Consider the following 13,796-nt stretch of genomic DNA (forward strand, 5'->3'; position numbering starts at 1 on the left):
AAAATTTATTTAGTTCCAATATAGTCCCACTGTGAAATTAAAGTTAAATAATTAACAAAATATCAAACATGACAACAATACAAAAAATATGTTGACATGTCCAAATATGTCGTCACAATTCCAAACCTCAAGCCCGAAAAGGATGAAATTTTGCAGAGGAGTAGAAAGGTTTGGAATGCTTGTGCTATACACTAGTTGACTTCAACTCAATTACATATGTATTGTAAATAAAACAATGAAATACTATGTGAATAAAAGGTTATAACTTTATGTATAATTTATTTTATAGCTCTAAATTTCAAGAACAATTTAAAATGACGATGGAAGAGCAATAATACTATTGTTTTTATTTTGATTTGGAAAGAACAATAACTTTGTTCAAATGCGGGAAGATCACTTAGAGAAGATGAGTTCGAAGTTGTTTTTTTTTTTTTTTTTATCAATTTCTCTCCTTTTTATGGCCAAATAAGAGGATCCCAAGGACAGAGAACTGATGCCAGAAAAATATTTTATTTTCGTGAATATTAGTTTAGCTGAAGGAAGAGAATTATTTAGGTAGGGACATCTTTGATAAAATAATTATTTTTTTTGTGATTTTACGCCAAGTGATGAATTTATTTTTCGTGAATGATCGAAATTTATTTAAAAAAAAAATTAGAGATTGAATTTTACTTTGATTTTATTTGTGCATCTTCTAAATCATTAAATATTTTTACAAAAACTTATCAATTGAATTAAATGCACAAGTTGATTGTTAAATATAAAAATTATTTACTACTTATGAAAAAAAATATTTTTGTTATTTTTATCAATATTAAGATCACCTATTAAAAAAGTTTGTGTAGATAAAATTTAAATTTTTTATGTATTTATTATTTATTTATTTATTAAAGTACAAAATTTAAAAATGTATAATAACAATAATAATTTTAGTATGTAAACATATATGTTAGTTAAATTCATTTCCAAAATGCTTTGACATTGTTTTCGGTCAATAGATGAAGAAGTGGATCTCATGATTACTTGTTATTATTAAATTAAATTATTATTATTAACTTTTAATTAAAATTTTGATTATATATGTTTCTGATTATGTAATACTTTTACAAATAAACTTAAACTCAAATTAAAGTCGGACAAAACACATAATTTAAAAGTTACAGAAAAAGTTTATACCCTACTACCAAAAAAAGTAAAATCCCATAAAAAAAAGGTTAATCAACAATCACATATTTCTCAAACATATTAACAAAACAATTTTTATGGAAAATTTCCTCTTTAACCACCGCCGCCGCCGTCACCACCCTCCTTCATCATTTTGTTTCCCTTAATTGCACTGTGCAAGATGTCCATATAGCTGTTTTCCAAAAAGAAAAAGGCCTTTAATTTCTTTGCTTCAACTGCAATTCAACGTCTCATTCTCAAAGCCAAGTTGACAGTTAAATCCATGAAAGTTAAGCTTAGTTTCCCACCATTTTCCTTCCTTTCTTTTTTGTTGGGCCACTTTTAATTACATATATGGATTGGAGGAGCACCACTTTAATTTTTTTTTGTAACATAGTGCACATGTATGTGTGATGCACCAAAACAAAATCCTCCATGTCCAACATGTGTAATGAATTAACTTTAATTACCACCCTCTCCTCATGAAACTGATTGTGGCAAAAGTGAGAGAGAAAAAGTACTATGCTTTGCCTCAGCTTTCCAACATCTTTCAATGTCTTTTGCTATGTTCTTGGCATCCATGGATGCTCCAAGTAGACCTCTTTTGGTAAAACCAACTGCATAAAGACCATTTTCTCCCTTCCATCCATTTGGGAATGGCTTCTTAGGGTACCCATCTTCCTTTGAGAACATATCCCCTTCCTGAACATAATTGTTTTTATTAAATAATAGAATAAATATCTAAATTAATCTCCAAAAAATTTTAAATGGAATCCTTTGGGGCTAATTTTTTTATATAAAAAAAATATTAGTATTTTTGTTAAAAATAAAATTATTTAGTGTAATTACAGAATACGTGTTGTTGGATATGTGTCAATATCCAGGCAACACACAAGATACGTATTGGATATGTGTTAACATCTTGATAATAAGCATGATGCGTGTTGAACACTCTTTTTTATATATTTACAATACTATAATATACTTTAAATATCAATATTCAAACAAAACACTATTTTTATCTCCATATTAAAAATAATTTCTGATCCTGAGGTCGCAAACAAATTTTTATTTACTACAAAATTTTGAGATTATTCCATTAGAATGATTTTATTAGAAAGTATTTTTGAAGATCTAATTATCTAATAATAAATTTATTAGAAATTTCTTACTCAAGTAATCGAGAACAAAGAAAAAATTAATCTGTTGGACAAGAGAAATTTTAAAGACTTCTAAAAAATAAAAATGTGTTAAAAACTAAAATGTCAAGCTAAAATTCTTTGTAACCAATTTAGATGTAGAATCTAAATAATATTACCACAGAATTTCGTTTTGAATGGTTGGTTAAAAAGAAAAGAGGGAAAAGTTAAAGGAGAAAACATTGTAGTGACATACCTTTAGCCAATAGGGCACATTGCTTTTGTAACCAGTTGCAAATATAATTGCATCAAACTTCTCTATCCTTCCATCAACGAATTCCACTGTATGACGTCTTAGTCGCTTGATTCCCGGACGTATCTGCACCCAAAGTTTAATTTCACTTGTTATTTTGATTAATTCATTTTATACTTTAATTATTTGTAAACTATCTTATAATAAAAATTATTGATTTGGTTTGATTCAAATAAATCAGTCCTTAAAAATAAAGCAATATATTTATGTAAATTGTAATATGAAATAATTTTAACTATCTTCATGTATACAACCAATATGGAAAGGTACTAAGTGGACTGCAGAGATCAGACAAAAAAAACTAAGGAACATAATTACGCGCACCAGACATGATTGACATAATGATGGTTCCTTCGATTTACTTTTCTAATAGTGAAAAATCTTGGAGATCCTTAAAACCATGTGCATGATTTGATTGAAAACACAGCACAATGATGCAAATTTTAAAAGTGCAGGTGGAAAACTGAATAAATAGAGATGTCATTTCATTGAAATTATGGACCAGATATTCTCAAAATGTTAGTTCATCAGTTGAGATTCAAAAAAGAAATATAATAATAAAAAAGCAATGCTATTAAGATTAGTTATACGAAACTAGAAACCAATAAATTATAACTCAAATAATTTAATTTTTTTTATCTTTATTTAGAGGTTTCGAATTCAAATCTCACTTCTAACTTAAAAAAAAATAGTTATACCATCTTTATTTAGAGGTCTCGAATTCGAATCTCACTTCTAACTTAAAAAAAAAAAAACTAGTTATACAAAAAACTCTAGATCTAAGTTTAGATGGCCACACGATATATCTAATTAGAATATTCAATTATAATTTTTAAGCCTATCATATTTATATATATTTTTGTATGATATTTAGAAAATAAATACTATTAGGAAAAAAAAAAGCACTTAAGTTATATCTACGTTTAGTTATTTTTGCTATTTTAAAAATTTTAAATAAAAGAAAAAAAATAAATTAATATTTTTATTTTGAAATTCACTGATTCATCGCATCTAATAAACATAAACGACCATTAACCCCCCCCCCCCCCCAAATAGGCCTTTTTGCGTTGAAGTTTTTAATTAATAGACACTTATGTATCAATAAATTTCACTGGTTAATATAAATTTAACAATAAATTAAACTAACAATATAATAATTTGCATACTTCATGCATATATATGAGAATATAATTAAGAGAAATGTTAGAATGTTAGTAAAATTTATTATTTTTTATTAGTAGTTAGTTATTAATATTTAAAAGTGTTGGCTAATAATATTTGATCATATTATTTAGACTAAACAAATTAAATTAATGACAAAAAATGATAACCAAAAACTATAAATTTTATTGATTGGTAATTAAACTTGATAAAACCTAGCTAGCTAGCAAAATCTCTTATATTACAGTTATTAGTTCAATCATATCCAAATTAAAATGCATAAGATGAGAGCAATAATGATGGGGAGTTAAGATTGAATGTAATTTGATGATAAAAAAGGAAGCAAGGAAAAAGTACCATAATATGTCCACTTTTAATCTTGGCAAGGGTACCCACATCAAGCACTGGTGTCTTTCCGGACAGGTTCTTGAGTTGAAGGGGACCCAAAGGAGGCCGATCCAATCCAAACCGCGAAGTGTTGCCGAGCATCAGCCATGACACGATCAGGAGGAGGCGATCAACAAGTTGTATGGGCAGCCACTTGAGCAGCCACATGGACAACCCAAAAGTTGATTTTCCCAGCATCTCTCTTGGTAGGATGTGTACCTTCAACAAAGTAGAAATAAAAAAAAGTATCATCATAATGATATGGAGAAATTTTCTTATTTTTATTTCTTTGAATTTTTACTCATGAGTATCTTAATAACTACTAATGAGCTATATAGAAAGCAAGAAGTACAATACTTTCTATAATTAACTTATTATATATTAAAGGTAAAAAAAAATAAAAAATAAAATATTCTAACTTTTTAAATTTTAGATTTTAAATTTTAAATATAAAATATTGATATAAAATATAATAAATAAAGAGTTAAAATTTATTTAGTTACAAATAATATAATACTTATTACTTACTAAGAAGTAGTTAAAAATGAACCCTTGATAATACTTGCTGATGTTTTAAAAGTTATTATTTTTCATATTAAGCTTTTGTTTTCATGTTATACTTTATAAACTTAAAAATTAACCAATAACAAAAATGTTTTTAAATTACTCATAACGAAAGCCCTATATTTTAAAAAAATATTTTAAAAATAATAAAAAATTAGTCCAAAGCAATCAAAAGTTATCTTATCTTTTATTCCTTAGTTAATATTTTTATCATATTTTACATTCATTAATAATCTCTAAAATAATTAAATATTAAATAAATAAATATATAATTATAAATATTACATGCATAAAATTATGAATATTAAATGCATAAAATTATAAATATTAAATTACATAAGATAATTAAATGGTGTCAAACTCATCAATTCAATAGCTTAGGATCCACGAAAAAAAAACCTTATATATAATTTTATAAGTTTCATTTATTTTCACTTTTCATGTGTTTATTTGTAGGATTCTATAAAATATATATATAGAAAACGGAAACAATTTTTTTTTTCCCGAACATTCTGATTTGAGAGAACATCCAAGTGTTTCTCCATCATCACAGCTCAGAAATTCATTAAATTATAAAAGTGAAGACAGGTGCTTCACTTGATGAAAAAGAAAGTGGAAAGAGAAAAGGAGTAAAAGGTGTTATAGGAGCTTATGATGTGTGAGGATTATGGAACTTATTGGTAGGCCTTAAATTTTTTCAGGCCACGCTCTCTTTCTCTATATACATTATGGAATTGAATGAGTGTCACTTTTGCTAATAAAATCGTGGGAAGTGGGGAAAAAGTATCTTAAGGTTTTATAAATCACTTGCTATCTTATGTATGCTTCGAACCCATGCTGCGCGTGCGTGATGAGAATATCAAGAAAGTGAAATATCAATGTTTCAATAACATTATTATTCTTATATACTAGTATACTACTACTTATGCTGCCCTCAAAATTAATATTATAATAATGCTTAATATTTAAAAAAAAGAAAAAAAATGAAAGCTTCCTGATGAGTCACCTTATTGATCAATCCATTGGTATTTGAAGCCACAAATAGAGAATAAGATAACTGAAACGTGGGTTTAGTAATTTGCCAGAAAAGTTTTTCATTTTTTTATTAAAAAAAAAGGAAAAACAACAACAAAAACATAACAAAAGATGAGGGCTAAACATTTGAATGAGCACAAGTAGGATTGCAAATTTCATGTTTCTGATTAAGAATTATTAGTAATTAGTGATTTTGACAAATTATATCATACTAGCTACCAGTTTTTATATAAAAAAAGACACGTACACAGACACTCAAAAGAAAAGTGGAGTGTCTTGTTGCTACTTAAATTAGCAATCTTCTAACTTCCAAAACCGAAGGAAAATGTATGTAAACTTTTTTTAACCAAAATAACTTAAACAATCTTTCTTGCCATATATATATATACCTATTTTCACTTTCAGATACCAACAACGATACATCATCAGCAAATATTGTTATTTTAAATTAATAATTTATATTTATATTCACAGAAATTTATAAACAAAAAATATATTATTAACACGTATAAATTTAAATATAATTTACATTTATATTTATCAGAATTTATATATATAATTAATATAAATTAATAAAATTTATTTATTAAAAATAATTTAATATTTAAATATTAACTAAAATTACTAAAAACTGTTAATTTTAAAGATTTTTTATTTAGATAATTTTAGAAGAATAGAAAAAGAAGCCAAAAAGAAAATATACTAGATTACTATTTTAGGCATTAAAATGTAAAATTGACAATTTAATTTTCACAAGTAAAAACATATTTTTTTCTTGAACAATTAATAAGGTGAAAATTCAGGCGAAATCAACTGTACGTAAAGTTAATATCTGATCGTTATTAAATAAAAATTTAGTCAAATTAGTCAAATTATCTAACAGTTTTCAGTTATTAACTTCAATTAAATGGATATTAATAAAAAAAAATAAAAAAGGGGAAAGAATTGTTAGTTTGTTACCGTATCTCTGACGACAAGAGAAGGAGTGGCATTATGGTTGCAAAGATCCAAACAAACTTCCATACCCGAATTTCCACACCCAACCACCAAAACCTTCTTCCCTTTGAACTCTCCCCCACTCTTATACAAGCTTGTGTGCTTTATAGTACCGCCAAACTCCCCCCTCCCCTCAATCTCAGGCACCACAGCCTCCGCATTCTCCCCTGTCGCCACTATAACCCACCGGCACACAAACTCCGTCGCCGTCGTTGTCTTCACTCGCCACAACCCCAAGGAGGAATCGAACTCCGCTTCCTTCACAGCCTCGTTGAACCTGGGCTGAATGGCGAAGTGCTCGGCGTAGGATTCAAGATAGCGGATGAACTGCTGCTTGGTAGGGTAAGTGGGGAAGTTAGAGGGGAATCCCATGAGAGGAAGCTGGCAGAATTGTTTTGGAAGATGAAGGCGAAGTCGGTCGTAGGTGTTTAGCTGCCATAAAGAAGCTATGCAATTCGATCTTTCTAGAATCACGCTTGCCACGCCTTTTTCCTTCAGACACGCTGCTGCTGCTAGTCCCGACGGCCCTGCTCCCACTATCACTGGACCCGGCACCCACACGCATCGCTCCGCCTTCTTCCCACTTATTAAGGGATCGTGTAACCGCTTCCCTTCTTGCTCTCTTTCACAATAATCCATCAACGATACCTTCAAATTGCTTGTGCTTTATTTTGCACGTACAGGTAGTGAGTGAATTGAGAAACTGAGAATTTATGTTGCGTTGGGTTAAGTGTAAGTGAAAAGTATGTAACTAATTAAAGAGAAAAGAGAGTATGAGAAGGATGGTGACATCTCTCTATATTTATATTCCTATGGCTTCAATGAAATATACTTATATGAGCAGAAGCAAGTGGTAAAATTAGAAGCGACAAATTACGAGTTGTTGCAGGTAATAATAAAAAACTTAACTTGAGAATGTCCGGAGTCAATAATATTTTGTATAAAAGAAAAAGTGTTAGTTATTACTTAGATTTTTTTTTATTTGGAGAGAAATTGAGGTATTGAATTGTTTAAAAAAAATGAAATTAATCGTATACCTTAATTTTAGTAAACTGAATAGTATTGTGTGCTCACACCACAATAACTTTTAATTATTGGATTTTTGTTGTAACTATTATTATAAAACAATATATACCTAGCTATATGTTAAACGCACATATATAAATAATCACGAAAAAATTCCATAGAATTCGTACATGTGAAAACCACCAACATGCAGCAGTTACTATCGTATGAGAGGAGATTACTACTAGTTTGACTGTTGGATGGTGTTGCAAATAAACGCATATATATTTTTTTTTAGAATTAAGAGTGAAATTCGAATTCAAATTTTCTTAATGAATATAGAAAGATTATACTTTGATTTGTAATAATGATTAAATTAGCAAGCGGATGTAATTTATTTGCAGAAAAATATAGGCGGTGGTGATGATCACTGTACTCGACATTGGACAATGTGGTGCGGCTCAACTTGGTCCTAGTGGAACCAAAGAATTGTGTCCAACATGTCACCTACATTGGTGGGATATTTAGGGTTGGGTTCATAATTTTTTTTTAATTAAAGTTGACTTTTGAAGGATAATTGGTTAAAAGTAATAATATTTATGTTTAGTAAATTAAATTAAAAAATTCATAAATATAAATAATATCAATTATATTAATAAAATAAATTTAAATATAATAATAAATTTAGATATTTATTACATATAATATTAGACTTATTTTTAATAAATACAGTTGATTTTTAAAAAATTATCTTTAAGATCTTTAAAAATATTTTTAACTTTTAAGCACTACAAATACAAACATACGAAATATTTCTATATATTTACGATATAGCTTATTTGATAATTGATTTTTTTTTATGTAAACATGCTATTTTTGTTCTATGTATGTATGCATCCCTATATATTTGTAATATGAAAGTTTGACCTCCCTTATACATATGATGCTAACATCTCTCTCTCTCTCTCTCTCTCTCTCTCTCTCTCTCTCTCTCTCTCTCTCTCTCTCTCTCTCTCTCTCTCTCTCTCTCTCTCTCTCTCTCTCTCTCTGTATGTTATTTACTCTAGAAAAGGGTGTATAATTTATCCTATTTTTAAATATACTCAAATTTAATTTATTTTGGTCAATTTTATTTTGGTCCATTCTAAATGAATTTATTTTAAAATTTATGCTTTGTTTTAAATGTTAGTAATTTCATTAAAACAGCAATCTAAATATTTTTAGCAATAGTAAATTAATTTTTATCTAAATTTATAATTTTTTATTTTTCAATTACCAATTCAGATAAACATAAAATATTTTGATAATCAAAATTACCGACTCATATCATTTACTAATTATTTTTTAATAAAAAATTAATTACCTATCTGTTGAGTTTAGAAAACACTAAAATTAATGTTAATGACAAATATGTTAGTGGTTGGGTTAAAAGTCTAATTGAGTTTAGGCTTTGTTTGGATGTAAAAAAGAAAATAGAAGAAAAGAAAATAAGAGGAAAAAAAATGAGAAGAAAAAAATAGAGAAAAAAGTAGAATTATATGTATGTTGTTTGGATGAAGAGAAAATGAATAGAAAGAAAATAGAGAAAAAATTTTCTTTTATTTGAATGAAACGAAAAGTGAAAAGAAAGAAAATGATAATAGTATAAAATTACATTAATACCCTTATAATAAAATAAAGTATAAATATTTTTATTTATTTATATTTTATTGTATTTTATAGATATTATAAAATATTATAATTTTATAAATTATTTATCTAATACACATATAATGTTTAAATGTGAATCTCTATTATAATAATGTATTAAAACTATTAAAATTAAATTTATATTGATAATTATTAATAATAATAGATTAGGGGTAACATTGTAAATAAATCAAAAAATAACATTTTTTTTGTTTTCTTGTTTGTAATGGATGGAAAATTTTTTTAGTGGGACCCACACTAAAATTTTCTTTTCTTTCCATTTTTCTTGACATCCAAACAAAGAAAAATGAAAATTTTTACTCATTTTTTTTCCATCATTTTTTTTCCTCTTATTTTCTCCTAAACCAAACATAGTGTAAGTGTTATAGGTCTGTATTTCATTGTGAAGCCCAAACAAAAAAGACAAGCAGTACAACTAGAAGAACCAAATGCAACCAAGGCTACTAAATAAAAATGAGTCCATAATTCAACCCATTGCTATTCACGAAAAAAAATAACGCACAACTGGTGGTGCTATGTTACTTCGGATAAGGCACACAAAAAAGTTCACTTTTTCATTAAGTATCAAAGAAGAAAAAGGTGCTTCACTTTTTCATTAAGTAAAAAAGAAAACAAATCAAGGAAGTTAGATCAAATCAAAATTAACATGTACAAATTAAGTATAATCAGAAGAGAAAAGATAAATTATTTGTATTAACATGCAAGTCAATTACTTACTGATTTCTCTTTTTTTCTGACCAATCATTTCGAGTAATATGAAAAAAAAGTGGTAGTTACTTTTTTCTGCTGTGAATCAATGGCTAATATTAAAACTTTGGTCAAAATACAAGGTTAATAATTTTGATTTAACAAATTCATTGAGGATCTATTACCAATGAAGCTGCATTGCTTAAACTCTAATTTTAAATTGCTGATTTTATGGTCTGATTGAAGAAATAGAAAGAAAATCATCAGATAGTTCAAGATTCAAGAAGTTGACTTTGTTTTGTAAATCCTAGAGTTGGCTACAGAACTCCATAAAAAATCACTTCAATTTCACAAAAAAAAAAGAGAACCCAAAATTAGAATTGAGAGAAGCCTCACAAATCAAAACTTGAAGTCTTGGAAGCATTGCACTTACACAAAATGAAACACTCCGCCAAGATAAATAGCTATGTTTAAGAATTCAGAAACTGGGTTAATCTTATATATAGAGTTTGAGTTATTTAGCGTCATCTCCTTCATGGTTTATTATTGAATATTCTGTTTGTATGTTGAATTTTTTTTTATTTCTATTCAGTGGTAAAAGGTATATAAGTGAGGCATTAAGAAAGAGTCATTGAGAGAAAAGACAAAAAGAAGAATTTGGAGAGAAAAGCCAAAATTGATGTCTTATCTCTTTTGATTGTAGTTCTATTTTGTATCATGTACTTGAGAGGTATCTCTTACTAAGTTGGGTGAACACTTAGTGTGTTGAGATTCTAGAAAGTTACCTAACCAACTCAAGCTTATGTTACTTGGTTTGTCCCTGATAACATTAGGTAGAATCCTTGAGAATTTGTGTATGTAATACTTAAAAAGATAGTGAGAATTTCACTACTGTTGTGGTAGAGACTGGATGTAGGTTGCATTGCACAAGATAGATGAACCAGGATACATGGCTTAGTCATCTTCTTATTCCCTTCTCTGATTTTATTTTTCATTAATTTATGAGACAAAATAAAATTGTCTCCTGCATAATCATTATCGCAGTCTAAACAGAAGCAAAATTTTATTTTTTGCTTTGTGGACTCATTATTCAAGATTAAAAGGAGGTCATATATTCAATCCTTTCTTCTTTAGGCCATCAAGAACCTAATTAGTATCAAAATTTAGTCCTCAAGGATCAAGTTTCACAGCTTGGAGAAAAAGTCCAATGACTAACAACTTGGGTGCAAATATTGTGGCCTACACTTTAATTGAGGGTTAGTCAAACAATATGCTTCATTTCTTTAATGGGAAGAATTATACATACTGGAAGAAAATAATGTGGATCTTTGTTCAATCCATTGACTACAACATATAGAAGATTGTTGTGAATGGTCCTCAAGTTCCTACCAAGACAAGTGCTAAAGAAGTAGTGACTCTAAAGGAAGACGCCGAATGGAATGATAAAGACAAGAAGAAGGTGGAGTTAAGTGTCAAAGCCATCAACTTGATACACTGTGCTATCAGCGTCGAAAAATATCAGAAGGTATTTAGATGCAAGACGGCAAAAGAAATTTGGGATAAACCCCAAGTTACACACGAAAGTACCAAATTAGTCAAAGAAATAAGGATTGATATACTACAAAAAGAGTATGAAATATTTTTCATGAAAGATGAAAAAATCATTGATGAGATGTTGGAGAGATTCTCAATCATTATAAATAGTTTGGATGCTATGTGTATAACCCACACTGAACAAACTCTTGTGAGAAAAGGCCTTAGAATTCTTATAAAAGAGTGAGAAACAAAAGCTACTGTTTTAACCGAGAGTAATAACCTGAGTCCTTTAACCTATGATGAGTTGAGAAAAAAATTTATAGCTTATGAAACCAGAGACACTAGCCAAGATACAAAGAGAAAAAGAGTTATTCTAAAATCAAAAGTTTAAGTCTTTAAATGATGATTCCAATGATAGTTTTTCAGATAATAAAATTATTTTTTTTTGTTAGAAAATTGAGAAGGCTAATGAGGAGTAAAGGAAAAAATAAAGATTCGAGTTCAAAAGAGCAAAAGAGGAATCTAAACAAAGTCATTTGTCATCACTATAAGGAGATATGACACTTCAAGTTTAACTGTGTTAAACTCAAGAGAGAGGACAAGACAAAGAAAGAAAAGAAGAAAGTACTTATGGCCTCATGAGAAGAGTGAGGAGTTAGAAAATGATTCTGATGAAGATGAAGATTCTGAATATGAAGCACAAATCTATCTAATGACTAGTCATGGTCAATTAAATGAGGTAAATTACTTTGACTTATCCATTAAAAATTTACATGTTATTATTGATGATCTCACTCATTATTCTAAAAAATTACTGAATAAATATAATAAATTCAAGTCTAAAAATAAAGTTTTGAAAGTTGAAAATAATTGTTTGAAAGAAAAAGTGAAAAAAATTCAATGTGGTGTTGATCTTGTTAAAGAAAATAAATTTTTAAAATTTGAAATTGAGAAATTCTAAAGAAAGCACTTAGTTGATGCTTCACAAAAACTCATTGCTAACAATGAAAGATTAAATGAAATGATTAAAAGTTTGAATAATGATTTAACAAAATCTGCACATAATTTCAATAACTTGGACAACTTGCTTGCTAATCAAAGATAATTATTTAAAAAATCTGGTATGAATTCTATAACAAAAAATAATGCAATTTTTAAAAAATTATTTACTAAAACTAAAGCATCAACCTCAAGAACAAAATCTTTATTTGAAAAATTTGGTCTATGTTATTTCACCAACAATGATGCTACTTTTGAAAATTCATATTTGAATACAAATGTATCATCGTCAAGAACTAATCCTTTATCAAAAAATTTTGGTCTTAGCTGTGTAGCAAAAAATGGTGCTGTTGCTAAAAATTAGTTTATCAAAAGAAATGCATCTAATCCAAAAACTAAAAAATTCAAAATTTTTAATCACTTTTAACATTATGTACACAGAAATTATTACTCTATTGCAATAAATTGGGTCATTCCTCCTATCAATACTTTATTGTCAAAAGAATTGTGGAAACACAATTTATAAGATTGTTTATAATTTCAATGCTGTTTGACAATTAAGATGGATTAACTTCAAATGATCCAAATTAGTTTGAAAACTTAAAATTATTTGAAAATGTGTGCAGATTTTTCTAACATTCAAATAGAAAAAAGACATGTGGTACTTAAATAGCGAATGCTCTTAGATACATGACAAAAAAATTAACATTCTTTGTCAAATTCAACATGTATGATGGAGGATTTGTGACTTCCGAAAATGACGGTAAAAGTAAAATAATTACTATTGAAAAATGATGAGTTCTATGGTGTTTTTGTTATTGTGCCTAAATTACCTAACTTCCTTTTTAAAGTAAAAAATAAAATGTTTAAAGTAAAAAGTAAATCATATAAAATTTATTAAATATTATTTATTTATTTTTTTAGTAACTTAGGTACAAAGTGATAGGTACCATAGCATTCACTTTGAAAAATTTGGTAATGATCTCTCTTCTTTCATTGAAAATATTTTACTGGTTGATGGGTTGAAATACAATCTTTTGAGTATTAGCAAATTATATGATCTTGGTTATTTGGTAATTCTTAAAAGATTAAAATGTATT

At 27.6% G+C, this 13,796-nt stretch overlaps 1 protein-coding gene across 1 annotated transcript; it reads right to left on the reverse strand.

The window, feature by feature from the left end:
* Positions 1-1,019: 1,019 nt before the first annotated feature.
* On the reverse strand, positions 1,020-7,664 carry LOC112755591 (indole-3-pyruvate monooxygenase YUCCA6). Its single transcript, XM_025803778.3, has 4 exons — positions 6,724-7,664; positions 4,135-4,383; positions 2,560-2,682; positions 1,020-1,866 (listed from the first exon to the last, which is right to left on the reverse strand). Exons 1-4 carry the CDS (start codon positions 7,396-7,398, stop codon positions 1,645-1,647), a joined length of 1,269 nt encoding a protein of 422 aa, XP_025659563.1. The 5' UTR covers positions 7,399-7,664; the 3' UTR covers positions 1,020-1,644.
* Between the last annotated feature and the right edge of the window lie 6,132 nt (positions 7,665-13,796).

Source organism: Arachis hypogaea, chromosome 6 (genome assembly GCF_003086295.3).
Source record: "Arachis hypogaea cultivar Tifrunner chromosome 6, arahy.Tifrunner.gnm2.J5K5, whole genome shotgun sequence".
Classification (NCBI taxonomy): domain Eukaryota; kingdom Viridiplantae; phylum Streptophyta; class Magnoliopsida; order Fabales; family Fabaceae; genus Arachis; species Arachis hypogaea.

Coding starts and splice junctions, on each gene's coding strand:
- LOC112755591 (XM_025803778.3), bottom strand. CDS start 7,398: ATGGATTATTGTGAAAGAGAGCAAGAAGGGAAGCGGTTACACGATCCC. Junction 2,683..4,134: donor TTAAAAGTGGACATATTATG/GTACTTTTTCCT, acceptor CTTTGGGTGCAG/ATACGTCCGGGAATCAAGCG. Junction 1,867..2,559: donor ATGTGCCCTATTGGCTAAAG/GTATGTCACTAC, acceptor AATTATGTTCAG/GAAGGGGATATGTTCTCAAA.